The 15,344-nt window shown below is 42.1% G+C and overlaps 1 protein-coding gene across 10 annotated transcripts in view; it reads left to right on the plus strand.

Annotated features, from left to right (window-relative positions):
- Nucleotides 1-15,344, plus strand: part of lmo7a (LIM domain 7a) — a 55,819-nt gene that overhangs the window by 8,563 nt on the left and 31,912 nt on the right. For all 10 annotated transcript variants that reach the window (XM_051959115.1, XM_022195243.2, XM_022195234.2 and 7 more), the window contains exons 4-5: nt 1,621-1,690; nt 6,200-6,306. In XM_051959115.1, the coding sequence (XP_051815075.1) occupies nt 1,621-1,690; nt 6,200-6,306 (177 nt within the window). The remainder of the gene's footprint in view (nt 1-1,620; nt 1,691-6,199; nt 6,307-15,344) is intronic.

Genomic DNA, 15,344 nt, shown 5'->3' on the forward strand with positions numbered 1-15,344 from the left:
AAAACAAAAAAGCAAAAAAAAATTTGCTCAGCCAGGGTTGTAAAAAAAGCAAAAATTCTTCCTCCTCTGCACAATCTTAAAACCACGAGTGACTCAGCCATGACCAGTATTCTGAGACTTCTGGGCTGAACTGCAGGCTGTGTTTACTCAGAGCTGAGAGGCTGCTACAGAAACCAATTAAAAATAAAAGTAAAGAACAACATCTAAAGAATGTGGAGCCACCGTTTTTTTCAGGATTAGTAACATCTGTGGTCTCTTGGAAAACTGTTGTGCATGTTATTTCTTTTTTTTTTTGGTTTTGCAAAGTAAATAGTCTAAGATTATTTTAGGATTTATGGCTTTATAACTTTGTCATGCAGCACAAAAGACACCTTCAAGTTGTCTCTACCGCTAGCTATGGTTGCTGTTTTCATAGAGGTGCAGGACTTTATATTGCCGTGAAAAATGAACCCACAGAGAGTAAGACGGGAGGAAAACCACCCATTAAGTGCTTAGGGTACTAAGGGTGCTGTAGTTCCACTTTTCTTGCTTTACACTACAGACAGTATACTTTAATACTACATAGCAGATATAATTGCTGAGCAGTGAACACGGTAGTCCCATTAACACCAAAATTAAAGCTTATCTGTAATAGCAGTCCAATAATAGAAGCCATTCTGACGTGAGAACTTCGGCTTCTGATGATCTGAGTCATAGCTGCTACAACTGGCCAACAAACGGATAAGTCAACCAGAAATTTTATCTGCAACTATTTGTTTTTCAAGTAAAAAAAAAAAAAATAATAATAATCCAGACCTTTCATTGATGGACTGAAAAACTTTTTCTATCTCGTGCTAACGTAAATTGAAAATCCTGAAGGTTTGAGCTGTTGATTGAACAAAAAAAAGACAGATGATCTTGACTTGAGCTCTTTTTTTTTTCTGTTAAATGATAATAATGGGCTGGATAATTGGCCGTATTAATTATGCAGTCCTCCTCTGCGCCTTGATATAAAAATGTGGATCCACTGCTTCAAAAACACTTCCTCTGCTGCTGACACAACCCCAAAGCTTGAATAAGTGAACGTCAGCTTACATATTTTGCTGCTAATCCTGTAAATTTGATTATGAATGTCTGACCTGAAGCTGAATATCAACCTCTAAAGGACACAGTAGTGCTTCTATGTAAGTAGGAAGCTGTTTTGTTTTGTTTTTTTCTCTGACCTGATGCAGTGTTTCTGTGCTGTTCCAAAACCTTTATTGGATTTTTAAAAATTATTATTATTATTGGGGATTTTTTTTCTCACCTTTTGGACCATAAATCCCTTTCAAAACACACCAAAATTCCACTACCGTCCATCTCAAACCACTTCTGTTTCCCTGAGCTGATATGTGGTTATTCAAGGTTTGTTTGGGGTTGTTTCAGCGGTGCAGAGGGCCCGGTCTGTTTACATCACGCTGCAGCGCTGGCGATTTGCTAAAGCGAAGCCAGGTGGCCGCCATTAAACGAAGTCGTAAACACACAACACGGAGACTTTGCAACACGTTTTCTTCATTCCTCGGTAGTTACGCCAATCTAGCCAATGGCCACGAGCTTTCACTTCCCCTCTGCCTTCCCTTGACGTTCTCCTTTCATTCACAGTCTGATCAACAAGATCAAGCCTGGTCTTATCAAGAGGGTGAACAGGCTGCCCACGCCCATCGCTGGACTGGTGAGTGGGCTTCTCTTTTTTTTAATTGCATTTTTATTACCTCAACTGCTCATACTAGCTTCAACAGCTTTGCCATTCTGGTGTCTTTTCTGTGTGAGTGCTGAGATGTGAGCAGAAGCAGTACAAGGTGCAGCTGACTGGTGACAGGTCTGAGGCTCAGCTGCCAGCGAGAGAGGAGCGTTTGCCTCAGTGACCTGTCGCTCCTCATATCCATCCGCACTAATAAGTTCAGCCAACGTGGAGCTGCTTGAAAGGCTGCACTCGAGTTCTTCCTCAATATGACATCTGCCATGCTCGCGGCTGCGATCAATCATTTTGGACAAAAAGTCTTTGTGTCGGAATGTTAATTAGATTTTTGATGGAACGTCAGATGAGAAGGGGAAAAAAAAAACTCTCAAACTTTCCACCTATCTCAGGTTTAGCGGCGTCTTTAGATTTAAGCATCCTCTAGCTGAGGCCTTCTGGGCCACAGTAGCTTCAGTAGATGTTTTGGGAGTGTCTGCAAACAAGATCTTGGGAAGGAGAGGTTTGAAAACCTACCTTAAACCCATCCCTCACAAAGCTCTCTTGTGGGAGTAATTGAGTCCAGCTGTCTGGAGGAATTATAGAGAACCCCAACTCTAACCCAAGCAGTCTGAGTTTGTGTGTGTCAGCAGGATCTCTAATGCATGTTTGGTAAGACAATGACAAGTTGGCAGTAAAATAAACAGACTATAAACATAGTATTTGCACGACCAAACGCTGTGCCACCATATCTGTGTTATGGCATAAATCACGTTTCCTGCCAGTTTGTTTTGGACCGTTGCTCGTAGAACTGGCCGGGCACCTGCTGAGGTAATGAGTGTCTCCTCCATCAGCAGCACTTGTGTGGTATTTCCGCGACTTGGACGCCAACCTGAAACCACCTGATCGTAAATTCTACCGCAAACGCGAAGGCTTCTGGTCGGCCCGAGGCGATCAGTTGCTGCCAACCACATGGAGAAAAGTGAAAGGCTCTCCAAACATTACTCACCCTCACTCCACTGTGGGAATAGTTTTTCTCCCCAAGTCAAGTAGTCCTGCTCTATCTCTCATCTCTATAAATAGCAATGAGTGCGATCTTTAGGTGCTGGGTGTTTGACGTTGGGGTTTAGCTGCGTTTTGGTAAATTTGTGAATGAACTTAACATTCATTACAGTTGATTACGACATGGGACTTGTCTTGAGGTGTGTCACAGACTAGAAAGTGTTTTTCTTCCAGTATTCTGATTTTTTTTTTTTTTTTTTAAATGTCTTGCACAAAGAAGAAGACTGTTGTTGGTTTGTAATGCAGCTGCAGTATGACTTTAACCACCGCTCAGTGAAAGCCTCTTTGCAAACACGCCTCATTAACGCTCAGAAATGAACATTTTCTACCATTACAGTCACAAGTGTTGTTTTACTATTTGAAAGATTTTCAGCACTCTAAATTGATACCAGCCTCCAGCTCTGGCAAAATAAAAAGCCCAGGGAAGGAGAAGAGAGGGGGGAAGAAGAAGAGGGGAAAAAAAAAAGAAACGTAAATCTTTGGTTTTGCAGAATATTTAGCAACACTGGCTCCAGACCCGGAGCCTATTCTTCGGTTTCACTCGTGTCCAAGGGAATGTTTCTCATGTCAGCACACTTCTCTGCCTGTTGCTGAGCGCTCTGTGAGCTGTGGGTTTTCGGGCCTGGCTCTGCTTTTACCGGTGCTGGGAAAGAAAAAGCAGAAGGTCTGTGTGGTGAGGCTGAGCAGTGGCCTGGATTTGAGGGAGGTTAAAGATGACTCCGTTGGCCTCTGCCCACCATAAATACACGCTAATTGGCACGCTGCTGGATGGTCCTGCATGCACCAACTCCTTAGTGAGTTGAGGTAACTGAGGGGGGAGATAAACAGACAGTTTCAATGGCCCTGGGGGTGTCTTTAAGTCATCTAAATGTCTGTGTAATCGTCTGTGCAATGACAGGCATTTCACCATGTTTTGTTACTGTGTTTGTGTTGTACGGGTGCGTGTTATGACTGGATCTGACTTTTGGGATGGGAGGGCCCTTTATTGGACCCGTCTGAGGAGAGGCAGCATTTCAAGTATTCCATTTCCTCTTGGGTTTATTGTCGCAGGATTTGAAAATGCGTAGCCTGATATTTTAACCATGGCTTTCGCTCACCAGGGGTCAGTTAAGGGTAATTGCAGCGTATGCCCATCTCAGACGAAGAACGCAGCGAAAGAAATAGAGCAGTCACAATGCGACCGGTACGAATGAAGATCCTTTTCTAGCAGATCAGACACCTTAAGGGTCAGATCTTTCCCGTTCTCGGTGTGAAGTGCTTAAATCGGAGTCCTCAAGTCTGCATGAGAGGATTAGAGGATGGTGGATGGGTACAGCATATTTAGCAGGATTATGGGCAGGCACAAGTCAGCATAACATTCCTCCAACATCATTATCTCTGCGTGTTCTGGGACCGACTGTTAAGGGGGCTTTTAGTTGGCTCGTAATGCTCTTTACAGTCGAGCAACTTTCATACCTAATGATGTTAATTATGATGTCATATTTGTTTTAATTCCATCAGCCGGGGCTTACGGTGGGAGATCCTTCATCATTTCAACAGTAAAGTTTGGCTTTCCTGCGTGCCCTGCTTAGATTTTGTATTTATATAGTTGTAAATTAGATTCCTGCTTAAGTTGTGGTTGCAGAAAATACTTGTTGCTTCGGTTATACTCGCAGTTCCCAGTCTGAGCCCCACCTATGGGTAGATTTATACAATAAAAGCCCTTATGTTTCAGTAAATATCATGGATTATGGGAAAAGATTTGGTTAAATGCTAGTAAACACCTGTATTTACAGATAATTGCCCAACTGCTCACTTCAGTTTAGCAATGCTGTAGTTCCTAAGAGCAGCCTTTGCAGATTTTCCTCTACATGTTAATAAAAATAAATAAATCAGGGCTATATTACGTCGTCTTTAAAACATATTTACTGTTGCAGTTTAGTTATGTTACACTAGATTGCCTCAGAATACAAAAATTCAATCAGATATTTATATGAAGTTTAATTGTGTTCGAGCTGTCTCGGCTGTCAACACGTTCAGGTGAGCCAAAGTAATCAAGATGTCTTGTATACTTAGCTATTTATGACTGTGTACATGCTGTACTTACTGAAATACATGCTCATAAATTGAGTTTCACTGAAATGCACTTGTGAGCCATGTTATGTAGCCAGATGATGGGCGAGAGAGAAGAAGGTGTGAGAACACGCTTGCCATGTGGTTTCTGTGTAATTACGTGAATTACTCAATCCGATTCTCAGGAATTACTCTGGAAAATGACATTATGAAGTCTATTACAGAGACAAAGTAAATATGGGAAGCTCTGTACTGTGTCATAATGTATAAAGAGTGACAGCGGTGCTTCTGTACAACAGGTGGGAGGCTGATTTATGACCGGTATGGGTTCAAAGTGACCTACAGAGCTCAGCCAAGTACAGTCAAGGGACAAGAAAAAGCTGCTGGTGAGGGACGTGTGCAGGGAGAGGTCAGCTCTCTCCTACATTTGCTAATAAGCATGTTTGCCATTTAAATATAGAACAAGCAAGCCCTTAATTATTCCAGTCCATGCTGAAACCATGTGTGATTACATCAAAACCCTCTTAAGCAGCTCCGACTTGCAAAACAAGACAGTTGGGATTACTACTGGAAAAGTCATGACAGAGGAAAGGAATGGCGCTGCTGTGGTCGGGGATTTGTTTGAAATGCATGGGATGTGTGTGTATATTCGTAGGGCGTAATGTAGTTTCGCTGCCTTGCGTTACACTCACACATCTGCGCAAATCATGTGCTCGCATATAAACTTTATGCAACGCAAACGTGGTTGACACAGTGTGGGAGGAGGGGGAAAAAACACTCCCATGTCCTCTCAGGTTGCTTCAGGGAAATATTTGTCGGTTTCTGTCACCCGACCTCATGTTTCATAGCAACCGAAATGTGTCCAAAATATTTCGCCACGCCACAGATTCCACAGGTATTCTCGAGTGAAAGGGCTTGGCGTAGAAAGAGAAGAGAAGAGAGGAGGGGACAGTTTTAGGGTGTGAGAATGAGGAGAGTGTGGCAGGCTGCTGTGTGCGTCACTTTCTGCACTCGCATGGCCGGTTGGGTGGGACTTTTGCAAAGCTCTGATGTCATCGTTCCTGGTTTGGCTTTTTTTTTTTTTTTTTTTTTGTCCCCACCCTAACCCGGCCCACAGGTAGCGCCGCTGTCACTCAGCTCCTGTCAAGGCAGCCTCTTCCCTCTCTCTCCCGCCTCCACAAACACACCACTGCTGCTGCCACATGCGTGTGTGTTTTGCACCGGGTCACTTCTTATTTGCTACAGACACATGCTCCTCCCTTCTGCCTCCCCGGTGACATGAACTTTGGAAGCAATCATTTGTAGGCTCTGTCCCTGCCAGATAATTCTTGAGTGATTATTCTTTGCCTCTGAAGGTGGACAGCCCTCATCCCTGCTTTGTTCTCTGTCCAGGACAACCTTAACGTCTTCCTCAAGGCCTGCGGGAAGCTCGGACTAAAGGAGGCGCAGCTCTTTCACCCCGGGGATCTTCAAGATTTGTCCACAAGAGTCACAGTCAAGTAAGTTTTTGATCTTGTGAGCTTAGCAAAATATTGTTTCATACCCATTATTGCTTTCCCAGAGTTTAGATCCTCTTGTAACTGGGAGAGCTCCTGTTTTTTTGACTCCTTCTTGACTGGACCAACTCTGTTCTTGCTGCCATTAACATTTACAGAAAGGTTTTAAAAGTAACCTCCACACTTTCTGGTGTCACAGAGCTCATGTTCCCTCATGTGAAGCATGATTCAAGCTGCAGTTAAAAAAGATCAGCGCTATTTTCAGAGTGTATGTGTTCTTCTGTTGGTACACTCTTGTTGAAGTTCAGTGCTGTTTTTTTCATCAATATGATGGCAGGAGCAGATGATGAAAACATACAGAGCCAGTGAAACTACGCGTATGTTGGATCTGATTACGAAATATCTGATCTAATTCATTTCCTTTTGCTGCAAATTAAGCAAATCATGGCTCCAATCGCAAATTATGAGTCATTAAAGTTAACTGAGCACTGACAGATGCTAATGATAGACTTTAATTGCATGTCGTTCTGATAGTTGGAATAGAAATTGTGTAATTTAGTGACACTCCCATAGTGTTTGTTGTTGTTTTTTCATCTTAGACAGTTGCCTTTGAGTCAGTTGTGTGCCTGCCGGAGAGGCGTGCGGTATGCTGAACAACCTGTTCAGTTTTCACACAGGTGTGCCTTCAGTGCACAGTCCATCCACTGTGATCACGCTCTGTGGGTGTGCAGCTCTGTGCTGCGCAAGCAGAAAGAAAAGTGCTTCAGCAGCAATGCCTGCAGGTTGTTAAACTCGAAGTAGATGGGCGCTGAGCAGCAAATGCATCACTTTAGGTGGCAAAACATTGTAAGGTGGAGTCCCTAACGTGCGTTAAAGCCTCTGTTCTTTTTGTTTCTCACTTAATGTTGTGAACTTCACTTTGTCGCCACAACCTCTTCAAGCATTTTTCCAATGAACCTCCCAGAACATTCTTCGCTGATAATGGTGTCGAAACCACATTCGTCACACAGACGGGCAGATGTACTGTACATTAGCTGGAATATGGGCTCTAAATAAACAAATCTGTCTCCTTATTTCCAGACACACCCTCGACATACACCAGAAGGTATGTAGCCTTCAGATAGCGTCCATCAAATGTCCGATTTAGAGTCATAAATATGAAGATAAGCCTGTGATGGTCCTGTGTATTATCAGACATTTCCCGTCTTGCATAACCTTTTACTACAGTACTGGTGGGCAGTGACTTCATTTGGTGTGACTGGAACAAGGTGGGAAAATGATACTCACAGCTAACAGAAACTGTCATAAATTTGTTTTTTTTTTGTACTGTAGCTGTTCTTGTTTGCCTCTGTGTCCATCTGCAGGCGGGGGTTTGGCCAAAGTGCTCTCGCTGCCCTATATTTAGCACCGGGGGTGACTTTGACAAGCAGGATTGATTGGAATGGTATCAGGACCCACGGTAGAAGAGCTTTTAATAGTTTGTAGTCTCCTCGCAGCACATTCCCCTCCTGCATGCGGGTTTTAGAAACCACCTGTGTGTTTATATTGGTTGAAGTGTGTGGTTCACTCGATGAAGACGTCAGTAGTTTTGTTTCTTCGATCGCTGCTGCTGCACTAATAGGGTGAATAGAGGAACCTGCAGCTGCTTCTATTGATTTTATCATGAGTCAGTTTTCTTAATTGAATATCATTCTTGTTGTTAAATGCAGCAGGTGTTGTTTTATGCTCAGAAAAATGCATGCTAGTAGACACAATGATACACGTCCTCAGCTGCAGCATTTATAACTCGTACAGAGGGATGGCACACAAAGGGTAACATGAGGAGAAAATCCCAAACATGGCTGCAGACAGGCCACCAGCAGCTTTATTGCACTGTTGCTTATCAAAGCCTGCAGGCAAATGAGCCACAGAGAGAGAGAAAGTCGTCTCTCTCAGCTGTCTTTGCCCCTGGTGTTTATCCAACCTCCGCTCCCTTAAACCCGGTCTGACAGGTGCCTCGCTCAGCTCCACTGGTCTCTGTTTCAGCAGCAATGAAGTTGTTATTCTGTCAGCGCTGCACGCGGCTTTTCATAAGGGCTTCAAAAACCTCATGTACAAAGCAACCACCTGTCTTCTGTTTTTTTTTGTTTTTTTTTTGCCCTTTTCTTGTCTTTCAACTTTTATCTTGTGTGTTTTTATACTTTTATGAGTTTATTAGTTGCCCAAATAGTTTTATAGCTGCAGTAAACTCTGTGAAAGAGTGGTCAAATTTATCAATGAGTAGACTGACGGAAAATTGATGAGGCAAAAATGCCAAATCTTCTCTGCTTCCACCTTTCAGTTCTGGACTGCTGTCAGGCAAAACGAGCAATGTGGGAGACCGTCAAGGGACTTTTCTTTTTGCTTTGCAATTTTCTGACTGTCTATGTGCCAACAATTAATTGATTAATGTAGAAAATAATTGGCATTTTAATCATTAATGTAAAAATATTAGTTGCAACCCTGTTTTTTTTTTTTTCTTTGTGGAAGCTGATTCAGCTCCATTACACTGGGAAAAAAAGCCTCACTGACTGAGGGTCTATTGATTGGCCTCATTTAAAATATAGCTGTTAACAAGGCCAGTGTCTCCTGACATGAAGCTGCAGTCAGATATTGAGTGAGGCGACGTGGGCTGAGAACACAATCTAATTCGTGCTGGACGAGTGTTACGACGGCCATAAAAGCTTATTGAATGTCTGCTCTGACCTTTGAACTGTGCAGTTGTTGTAGTATTGACCTCACCACCGCTTGCGGCGCTGCATTGCTTTGTGTTGTGAAACCTCTTCTGATAAAGACCTTTATTGCTTGCAAAGACATTCGGTGTAAAGATTGCAATGTGGCATGACAAACTGTTGTGATAGAGAGTCTGATAAAAGGGAGCAGTGTACTCGTGGACGATGTGTTCTGGACAGGCGTAAACTAACCGTGACGTTTCAACGCAGAGAAAATGAAGCCCGGATTTTGCTACTTCCTGGTCGCCGTTTTGGATTTTTTGGAGCCAGTGACGTAAAAAGCGTCATCAGACTGGACCGGAGAGCAACTAGGGGCAGGATTGGCTGAGGACTCTCTTATCCCGCCCACATTTTACCGTAGAGGCTTCTGTTGCTGTCTATCAAGTATAGCCACGCCCCCTGGCGCCGCCAACTTTAACAATTTATTTAAAATTCAGTATTGATTTATTTTAAGATCGGCCACCTGATCTCTCATTTTGACCATGAAAACTAACGGGGGAAAAATTCTGAGCTGTAGAACATCAGTCTATCACATTTTATTTTTTCCAAAAATGAATTGGGGTCTATGGAGAAAAAGCTTTTTGGAGCCAACCCTAGCGGACGGCGGGATATTGCAAGTTTTTGACACTTCCGGGTTGGCTTCAATTCTGGATCCAGATGCTACGTCCACTATATATACAGTCTATGGTTCTGGAAGATTTAGGCACTTCATCCACATGTTGAACTGTGACCAAGTGGAACCATGACTTGTATACCTTGGGCTGTGACACTGACCAGGCTGGATCTGAGTCATCATTGGAGACTATGATTCACACGTATTTTATACCAACTCGGTCTAATTCAAACAGCTGCCCAGGAAATGAGGGTATGAGTGCAGCAGATGAATCATTATGTCTAAAATTGCTTTATTCAACTTCAGCCACCTCCTGCAGACCCTCAGCTGCCTGGACTCCAGGCTGGACGGGAACCACGACTCTGAGCCGACGCACAGGAAAAGGTTTCCACATGCCAGGTTTTCCCTAATAACCATAAATGCCAGCTGATTACTTTACACTTGACCTCTATGAAGTTTTTAACAGCTGCCATTTGTCACAGAGCTAACTCTTAAATGGGACATCTGGTGTAGCCAGTGGAAATTAGTGTGCCGTTTTATTGTAACATAATCCACCGTGGCGTTGGACTGTAGGGCCTGAGGAGCTCTCTTATTCAGCTTCTTGCAAGAACCCGAGTTCTGTCTTCCTCATACCTGCTATCCATCATAGTTTAAAAGGAATTAAAGTGCATCTGATGTGGTAATTAAAGGCTTATGTACTATAGATGTTGTAAAAACTCAGATGCCGTGCAGAACGAGCCACAATCAGTGGTGCAAAGTAACTGAGGACAGTTCCCTCACGCTCTGAACTTAATGACTAGTCATGCTATTTACACTTGACTTAAGTAGGTCCATTTAATGCCTCTTTATACTCCTGCTTCGCTACACCTAAGTGATGAAACTGCAAAGAAATCTGCAGGTCCTCCCAATTTTACACAGATGTGTATTGAGTTTTAGCTCATTTTTTAACTGAAGTTTACCCTTTTCTTTCACTTGTACCTCAATCATCTTTGCCAGATACAAGGAACTACTTGAGGCAAAAAATAGATCTAAACCCCCACTGTACAGTGCCTGTTCAGTACAAAATAGCAGACACACAGTTAGCAATGACCTGGTGAATACACTGCAGCGCTTAGCAGCAGTAAAGCCATAAAATGGATCACAAATTAGAGAAAAATGAAACCTAAAATGTCTGAGAAAGGTGTTTGTCACAAGAATAGCTTCAGCACAAAGACATGTGGAGAACGACACCAGCTTGGTCCAAATTCTCCCATAGTTGTTGAGGTCTGGTGACTCTGAAGGCCACAGCATATAATTTATGCTACTTTCATACTTGTGAAGCCCTTCAGTGACCGTTTGTGCTCTATCCATAAAGGTATTGTCATCTTAAAAGTGACCACTACTATCAGGATAGAATGTTTTCATTATAGGAGAAAAGGGATCACACAGAACTGCTTTGTATTGAATTGTTTGGACACTGTCCTCTATGGGGACAAGTTGACCCAAACCAAAATGCAAAATGCCCCCCACAGTATAACCACCTCACTGTAGGGGTCGAAGGTTCAAGTGTTTCCTTTAATTTGTCACCCAAATCTCAGAAGTTGTACTGAAGAAGGGTTCATGTTGGACTTATGTACATCAGGTGGACACAAACACGAACCCAAATGAGTATTATCATTGTTTCGTAATTCCTGTAAAATAAAAAACAACAATTTGCTAACAAGATGTGTCAATGTATTCATAAACAACCAGTTTCCCCAACTCCAAAGTGGCCTAAAAAAATCAGTTATTGCATGGTTTATGTATATTTAGCTGATCGTGTTTATGTTGCGTAAGCGCCCTTGTTGAGTGAAGCTTAATCTGTGGCATTCCTGACTTCTGCTGAGGTAAGAACATGTGGCTATTAGTCCAGTTCTTGCTCTGCGACCTCCAGTCACTCTGAGAACAAACCCCCCACAGAGAGGGGTCCAAAGTCTCAGTCCTTTCCACTGTTTGATTAAGCAAATTATTGACGAGGTCTAACTGCTCCCCAAACCAAGAAAAGGAAACTGCACAAGATTGGCGGTTGCATTAAAATTGCTGTCCTTTTGAGGAATGTCAGTGCCTCCTTCTGAACAATAGGTACAAGGAGTGGCTGTATAGTTTGATTGCATGATTTGGATTATGCAACAGCATCCCTGGCTGCAGATCAAACCAAATGTTTGAGCGACCTGAAGGAATGCGTTGCTTCCCACACAAATTTGTCCAGACTATACAGCGTGTTATCAGAATTTATTCAAGGTCTGTGTGTGTCGTACCCCATGCTGAGCGTGTGCTTTTATTTATGTAGATTAAAACTGGCTATCGGTGTTCATAAGTTAAAGACAAAACAGACAAACGTGCTGCCCTGTGTGTTAGTGTTTGGGGCGTGGTTCACTGAGCTGGCACTGTGCGTTCCGGCTTCATGGTTTAATATATGGAACTTTTTGTCACGCTGATGTGTGAACTGTGGGCAGATTGTGAAACAAAACTGGCGATGATGCTGAACGACCAATAAAAGCTTGTACAGCGCGGCCACGGCTGTAAAAAGGGCAGCACAAGGGTTATATTTGTGCTCTGTAGTTCACTCGGAGAGAGAAATGCCAGCCTCACCCTGTTTCCCTATTCACAGAGGGCGCAGTGTCTCATAAATACGACACAATGATGTCCAACACTGTCTCACCAGCAGCTGATTCCTCTCTCAAACTCCTCTTGCGTCTAAGCTTTGGGCTCAGTCTGTCTGAATCCAAAGAATTTAATCACAATGACAGAATGTAAAGGAGGGATGTGGTGTTACGGATTGTGGCACAGCAAGTGATCTTCGTTACAGAGGTATGATTCTAATACCCAGTCATTCAGAACTTTGCTGGTGGGTTTGTTTCTTTTTGATGGTTTTGTCTCAAAGACGTGGAGCTGATTTGATGTGAGTTTCAGGTCTGTCCTTATACAGCCTTCACCTGTAGGTTTTGCTAATCTTGTTGTGGATCTTAACATATTCTACTTTGGTTACAGCACAGGGAAGTGATTGAATTGGAGCCTTTTTTTTTTTAAATGGAGTTATTTGTCTAAAATTTGAATAGTGGCCTGTGTTTCTTTTTGCCTCTGGTTTGTATTGGCAGAACACCCTAAAGTCGAATTAAATTAACTGAAAGTTTGGCAGAATAGCGTCACATAGTCGGAAGCCTCTTATGTTAGCAAATTATGGTTTTGTTTTGTTTGTAATAATTAAAGTCAGTACATCTTATGCAACAGATTTTGATTAGGCAGCTTATTTTCTGATTTTATTTTTTTTCCCATGATTGTCTAGCAGAAGTGGTTTTCTTGCATAAGTATAGTCTCTGGTATCTTTGCATTTCCGCTGGGAGAATGCAGAAGAAGGATGTCTGATGATAGACTAGTCTTCTCTCATTGTTTGACCCCAGCAAGAGCGAGGTGGTGTGAAAGTGTGTGTAAACAAGAAGAAATCGAGGCCTGTGGCTGAAATTTATGGCTTCTGGAAGTGATAACGGCATCCTGCAAGTGTCTCAAGCAGGACAGTTTCCTGTCAGAGCTTTGTTTACTCACTGTATAGCACACATACATTGTTAATCCGCTGTGTTAGGGACCCTCAACTGTCCTGTTATACTTCCTGAAAAAGCTCGTTAGACCTGCAACACAAGGAGGACATCAAACTAGAGTCCAACACTATATATTGGATTTTTGGGACAATTTTTAAGGAGTAAAAAAAAAAAAAAAAAAAAAAAGTGGCATTGATTTAATCTGTGATATTCATGTTCAGCTACATAAATATATACATATAGTGGGCAATAAATAAATATAAATGGCAAGCAGTAAGCAAATTGTGGCAAAGACACAGCTTTACTCCGCACCACCACTGCTCTGTTACATGCGCTGCAAAGAGTTGGAGCTGCAATGCTGAAAACCTATTCAAGTACAACATTCTTAGATTATCTCGGGCATCCTTTTCTGTATTACAATATACTAATTTTCATATTGAAATGTATCAAACAGCATATTTGTATATCAGCCCATTAGCGCAAAGACACTGCTTGGCTCCGCCCCACCACCGCTCTGCTACATGTACTGCAAAGTGCTGACAGTATAGTAAACAATAGAGTTGAGCTGCTCTCATGGAAAAAAAACCTTTAATGACAACATTGTTCTTTATTAACTTAAAAAACAAAAAAATTCTGATGTCATCATTTACGGACACCAGAAAATATTATTTCCTTGTCTGAAAAAAATCCAAAAAATCAGCAAAACTAATCCCCAAATTTCTTTAAATTTGCAAAACTTTCAGGAAGAAAATTTCAATAATTCCTTCAGTTTTATTATCCCCCGCCTCCACGAAGTGGAAAAGGGGGATATAGGTTTGGCCTCCGTCCGTCCGTCCGACATGAAGGGGACAGCTTTTCTCGGAAACTATTACAGCTAGGATTACGAAATTTAGTGTGTAGCTTCACACCATGGACACCTTGATGAAGTTTGAAAATGAGACCTGTGCGATAATATTTAACAGAGTTATGGCCCTTTATCACTATTTTGGATATAGAGTCATAGACATCACATGTGGCGGGGGATATTGATGACCATGTCGTCTTGTTTTTTTTTTTTTTTTTTAAAAATCCCCAAAATTTGGCAAGAAAATTCTTGTAAATATATTTTCAGAAAATTAGTAAAAATCTTCAAAGAAAAATCCTGAAAATGTCTAAAGTCATATATGTCAGTAGGAATTCAAATTTTTCTTTAAGAAAAATCAACCAAAATCCAATGAAATCTGCTGGATTTTGGTTGGGTTTTTTTTTTGTGTGTGAATGTTCTTAAACTTTTTTTTTTCACCAAAAAATGTTCCAAGGTTTCCCAAAAATGTTGAAAATGTTGACATCAGAAGTTTTACTGTGAAAGTATATATTTTTTTCCACATTGTCAAACTTTGAAATGGATCAATTTTACCCGCCGGACAACACGAGGGTTAAACATAGTTCAACACTGACAAATCTGTGGTAGGCCAACATCTTCACACTTGCGTTTCTTGAGAAATTTTAAAAATGAAAGTGGCGTTTTTCGGAACAGTTTTTGAGCTCCTTCATTACGCTGGCTTCCTTCTCCCCTAAGCACATAAATAGTCACGTTGTGCTTCTGCTAGCTAAACAGATATCTCTAGTTAAGAGAATCCGTTTCGAGCTCCTACTCTCTGTGTAGAACTTGTGTGCATCAGACTCCAGTGACGTTTGGTCGCCGATGTCGTGTTCATCATATGAGCACTCAGCTGATTCTTCCAGGCTACAGAAAAGTCCTGAGGCTCCAGAGGACTGAAAGTAGCCTCTTTTATCTTCTCTGTTCAGCTATTACCACCAGCCATAAATGAGCATTACAAGAAGTGGTGAGCTGGTAGACTTGGTGTGCAGCTTTCCTTTTTGGCTAACACTGTTATAGACGTGACTGTGCTCCAAGCCACAGAAGAGAGGGCTGCTTTTTTTAAAATTTATTTATTTTTTATTAGGCCCATAAATCCGCTTGATGCCAAATTGGTAAACGTCCATTTCAGTTTTCATTGTTTGGCAAATTAACATGTTGGAAACCTCTGGTGTGAGATGACGCATAGTGGTGGGAAAGCTGATCTGTTTCAGTTAAATGCTTTCAGTGGAGGAAGGAGTGCACACATCCTTCACATAGGTGCT

The sequence above is a fragment of the Acanthochromis polyacanthus genome, chromosome 14, assembly GCF_021347895.1.
Source record: "Acanthochromis polyacanthus isolate Apoly-LR-REF ecotype Palm Island chromosome 14, KAUST_Apoly_ChrSc, whole genome shotgun sequence".
NCBI lineage: Eukaryota > Metazoa > Chordata > Actinopteri > Pomacentridae > Acanthochromis > Acanthochromis polyacanthus.